This window comes from Prunus persica, chromosome G5 (assembly GCF_000346465.2).
Source record: "Prunus persica cultivar Lovell chromosome G5, Prunus_persica_NCBIv2, whole genome shotgun sequence".
NCBI lineage: Eukaryota > Viridiplantae > Streptophyta > Magnoliopsida > Rosales > Rosaceae > Prunus > Prunus persica.
Genome location: NC_034013.1, coordinates 606,762 through 611,855, shown reverse-complemented (window position 1 = coordinate 611,855; position 5,094 = coordinate 606,762). Strand labels below are relative to the sequence as shown.

The following is a 5,094-nucleotide window of genomic DNA, read 5'->3' as shown; positions in this document are numbered from 1 at the left end:
TGAAATTGCTAACTTTCTTATGTTGGTAAATGGGGGCTTGAAGCCCATTGCAACTTTTGCTAATTGGTGTGTGGTTTATACCTTGTGTTTGTTGTACGTTTGGAAAATAATTGTGTTGCTATACATGTAGATTTCTGGGTTTTGAGCCTTTTTCAAGGGATACTCTGCCGGTTTTCCGGTATAAGTCAAACCCTAAAGCCATTTTTGAGTTTAGGGCAAAAAGGGTATTTTGGTCATTCGTGCCCAACACCTGCCAAGTGTTGGACATGCACAGGGTTCAGCACAGATTCCAAAGTGGGAATTTGGGTCGGGTCCTTTCATAACCAACCAATCCAACTCCTAAAAAGTTCATGGGAATTATTAGACTAAAACAAACTAAGAAACAAGATCACCGCTCCACATCCTCTTGGGCAACCTAAAGAGAGCTATAGCGCCATACCGACTAAACCCATAGTTCTTGCACCGACTGAACCCCAACTCGACGCAACTCGACATCATCCCCGCCTCGCAGCTCCAAATCTAAATTGAAGGCTGACAATTGGAGCCAAATTCTTGCATGCGTGGGCTAAAAGACAACAACTATTTAATGGTGACGCCAACATTTCACAGTGACTGCTTTTACATCACAAAACAAAACAAAAAAACAAAAAATCCAAAGGATACGGAGTAGGAAGGGTGGTAGGCGACCCCAAGAAGGGGCGAAGGCTAGGGATTTTTCTTTAGGGTTTTCTCAACACGTAACTCAAATTAAACAAAAAAAAAAAAAAAAAAAAGAGATGAAATGGAAACAAACGATTTCACAAGGAATAAGATTAAATAAATTTTAAATATAATTTCATGATATAAATGAGAGCAGAGCTTGCTAAGAATGCTGATGGCGATCATACTTATTAAGCGAAATTATTATCTTCATTGTGCATATGATGATAGGGAAGATACAATAAACATGTGAACTTTTTTTAGTCCACAATTCCAGCCTTCCGGTAGCTTTCAATGGAATCAATAAGAGTTTCATCCACAGGCCGGAAAGTCCAACCCAACCTCTGCAATTTTTCCGAACTTAAGTGCTCTTTTTCTTCCTCTGTGTGGGTAAGGCTGCCAATACCAATACAAGGGCAAGGCATCTCAGTAAACATCAACATGGATGGTTAAGGCGCACAAACTGAAAGATGAAGAAAAAGAGAGACCAACTAAACTAATTATTGGAGGGTAAGAAAAACTTACTTGTTGGGATAGTTGTAGTTAGGATATGCAGGCCTCAAGTACTTCTCCACCACTTCCTCTACCCCGATCTCGTGCGATGTGCATATGTATCTCTCTCCGGCCTCAGACTTGTTGTATACAAGAAGCAGTGATTCTGCTAAATCACGAACATCCACGAGCGTCCAGTAATTGTATTCCAATGACTCAAGCTCACCTACAGAGACTCTCAGAATTGTAATCTCAATTTATATATGCATATAAGTTGATTTGAAACAACTATATGCTATAGCTAAGTAGATATAGATACCTTTTACAGTCGCAACTAGCAGAGAGCTACTTAAATTCAACGTGGATTGCAAAATTGGCCCCAAAACGACAGAAGGACAAACAGTTACAACCTCAAGTTCATTTCTTTTTCCAAACTCCAAAGCCTGGCTTTCAGCTTCTGTTTTTGAAAGATAGTACCATTTCTGGAACACAAAATTAATGGTCTGGCTTCAGCATAAAAGTAAGGTCCTTCTTCCACCAAATATAAGTCAAAATGGACAATTACCTTGGTCGTTTTAATATATTCAGGAACAGACCAACAGGTCTCGTCCTTGACTTGACCCTTGGGCCAGTCAGGGTTCATAACAATAGCAGCTATGGAGGACACAACAACAACTCTCTTCACTTTGGCTTCGACGCAAGCCTTAAGTACATTAAGCGTTCCCTTGACAGCTGGTTCAAGAAGCTCCTGCCGAAGAACAAATTTTGAATTATTCTCTCCGCTGATCTGAAGCACCCTGCCGAAGCAGGACAGCTTGAACTATAATCATTAATAAAAACAGCATAACTTACATATTTTGAGGTCTAAATAAATATAACAAGGGACTTGCCTGATCAGGATCTGTAACACTAAGAACAGCGGGACTGGCAACATGGAATACTCCACTACATCCTTCAACAGCCGAACGCAGAGAATCGTAGTCCAACAAATCTGCCTTAAAAAGTTTCAAGTTCTCTGATGCTTTCTCAAGCTTGTTCAAGTGAGCATACTTGCTCACCCCTACACATCAATACATTTAGTTTTCATTTATTTTTTAAGAAGGCATGCAATTTGCCTATAAAATCTACGCTAAACCCACAATAATTTTATATCATATATGCTGATATTTTTCCAATCATAACAATTAATTAATTAAAATGACTGAGGAAAAATAAAATAAAACCAAGTAAGAGAAGAGATAAGAGAAGAGAAGAGAAGAGAAGAGAAGAGAGAGAGTGATGAGCTCAGTGACCTGGCTGTCTGACTGTTCCATGAACAACATAGTCCTTTGAGAGAAGAAGGTTGACGACCCAAGAGGCTGCAAATCCTCCAGCCCCAGTCACGCATACTTTTTCTTTCTCACCCGCCATCTATTAGCTGTTATGTCTTCTTGTTTCCCTTCATTCTATCTATCTATCTATATATAACTACTTAATGCTGTTTTTTCCTTCTGAATTGCTTTTTTGCCTCGTTTACTCAGCACACTGGTTTTACATTTGTAAATATTCATGCAAGAGTCTACACCATACAAATTTAGATCAATGGAGTTTTCACGATTGTCTAATTCCTTTAATTTTGTTTGCTTTTGAATTCCTTTTAAAAAAAAATTCTTGGCTTAAATGTCAAAATGTTCTATGTGTTTTACTTCATCGGTCAATTGAGTCCTGTATTATTAATTTGGCCAATTTTAGTTCTTGTGTTTGTATTTGTTAATCAATGTGATTCCTTCCATCCCAATTTAGTTCTTTTATGAAATCACATCTTTTTTTATGGACACCATATCTTTCGTCACCATCATCATTTCTTTTTTTGTTTTTGGTCGAAAGTAGATGTGGTTTCATAACAGACATCATAAAAGACAGCAAGCCAATAAAGAGATCCATTTGATGATAAGCCGATTCCAAAATGGAAAGGCAAGATAAACAATTGGAAAGAAAATGGGGCTAAAACTGCAACCAGTGAAAAGAAGAGAGGGCCCAAATTGATTTACAGAGAAACAAAATCAAATAAGTGATCCCAATAAGTCCGCGCCAGTCTTCAAACCAAAATACAGTTACAGTTCTTGAGGTGGACATAGAAGGCCATCATTGTTAAGCACCAGTCATCTTGAACGACTAAATTCGATGAGAAAATTTATATGGCTCATTAGGTACTCTCATGATGTTCATTTCGTTGAAACAGGTTGAAAAATCCTTTTACTGGCATCAAGTAATGCAAAAACTTCTTTATGTTGGATTATGGTTGAATATGTGAAGAGGGTGTACTTATTAAAATTATATTTTTCACAATTCAATATAATCTTTTTTGGTCATTTTATATTAGGCTAAATTAATAATTCAATAAATAGTTTAGTAGTAAGGTATACTCAGATAATTTTAGGGTTTGTTTAGCAGTACTCTTATTTTTTACATTTAAACTTTTTTTCTTTTGAAACTTGACAAGTGTCAAAATTCCATTTGTTGTGAGGAGGACCTCCTCCTTAGTTTTGAGTAGCCAAGCCATGCTCCCAAATTAACATTATACATACTCACGCAAGAATACAAATAATATAAATTTGCAATATACTTAGATCAAGATTTTTTCGCTCATGGGTTTGGGAAAGATGGGCTTCTAAGAATGGCGGCAATGAAAGAGGAGATGGCCTTGGGCACGAGTTTAACTTTCAAAACCCATATGGTTGGCTTAGGAGAAGTAAAGGGACCAACTGCTCAGATCAAGGGTAGTCTACCTCACCGTGAAGGCAGACCAGGGAAGCTTGCCTACTTAGTGCTTGCGAGTCGGGACAAGAGGGATAGGTAGACACGTGGCTGAAAAGAGTCGAAGGTCAATAAAAAATAACAATATAAATAAATTCAACGGCATAATATTATTTTTTATTAGTCTCTCTATATAAGAACATCTCCAATGGACATTTTACATATAAAAAACAAATTTAGAGCTCCAATGAGTCGGGATATTAAGGATGTAATTTACATCTCATTGGAAAGTGTAAAAAAATTCATAAGTCTACATTATTTTTTACATTTTCATTTGTTGGTCACAACTAATAAAAAATTGAACGTGGAGCCTAAGATTTTACATTTTCTCACCGAGCAAAATGTTTTGCATCTTGAAATATTCCAATCAAGATACCACTAGAGATGTAAAAGTGCCATTTACATCCTCATGTTTACATCTTTGCATTGGAGATGCTCTAAATACCAAATTTTAAAGAGTCAACATGCAGCAACGGCCCAATCAACAAGACATAAAATTGATTATCCACAAATGCAATTAATCGTGAAACATATAGACCATGTTGTTGTGTGTTTAATGTCCTGATTCTTTTTTGAGTAGAAGCGAAGCGATAGTTTAAATTACGGGGAGTGGGATTTCACATACATACACAACTATGACGTAAGAATTCAAATATGAGACCTCTAGCTAGTCTATAAGTTAAGACTCTTTTCTTCTAAACTAGACCCCGTTAGCTTAATGTTCCGATTCTAAAACTACATAGATAGCATCTCCAAATTTAACTCGTAAACCTCCAAATAAATAGACAATTTATTGAATAAATCCACCATAAACAATAAGATAAATAATGATATAGCGACGGCAAGGATGAGTGGATCAGAAGAGACAACAAAGTAACTATTAGTCCTACGTAGTATTGGTACTACTACTCTTCCTGTATCAGTAAATTGGATTCCCTTTGCCGAAGAGGAGGCTCATGCATGCCAAGGCATTCACACAATCATTCTCACTATTTTAAATTTTTTGTTATGTCTGAGAGAATTGTATTGTCCTTACTTACCCCTATTCTTAATTAATCCACAAAACCAAGGACTTGGTCTTCGGTTGTAGCTAAGCTAATTGAGCTT

The 5,094-nt window shown here is 36.8% G+C and overlaps 1 protein-coding gene across 1 annotated transcript; it reads right to left on the bottom strand.

Moving 5' to 3' along the window:
* LOC18776229 (cinnamoyl-CoA reductase 2) lies at positions 796–2,706 on the bottom strand. Its single transcript, XM_007209300.2, has 6 exons — positions 2,484–2,706; positions 2,082–2,251; positions 1,757–1,939; positions 1,511–1,673; positions 1,225–1,417; positions 796–1,095 (listed from the first exon to the last, which is right to left on the bottom strand). Exons 1-6 carry the CDS (start codon positions 2,599–2,601, stop codon positions 960–962), a joined length of 963 nt encoding a protein of 320 aa, XP_007209362.1. The 5' UTR covers positions 2,602–2,706; the 3' UTR covers positions 796–959.

Bases quoted from the DNA above. Each gene is read 5' to 3' on its own strand.
- LOC18776229 (XM_007209300.2), bottom strand. From the start codon at position 2,601: ATGGCGGGTGAGAAAGAAAAAGTATGCGTGACTGGGGCTGGAGGATTT. The intron at 1,940-2,081 runs GCAAGTCCCTTG...GTTCTTCGGCAG, and splicing joins GTGTTACAGATCCTGATCAG to GAGCTTCTTGAACCAGCTGT. The intron at 1,674-1,756 runs GTAATTGTCCAT...TTTGTGTTCCAG, and splicing joins AATATATTAAAACGACCAAG to AAATGGTACTATCTTTCAAA.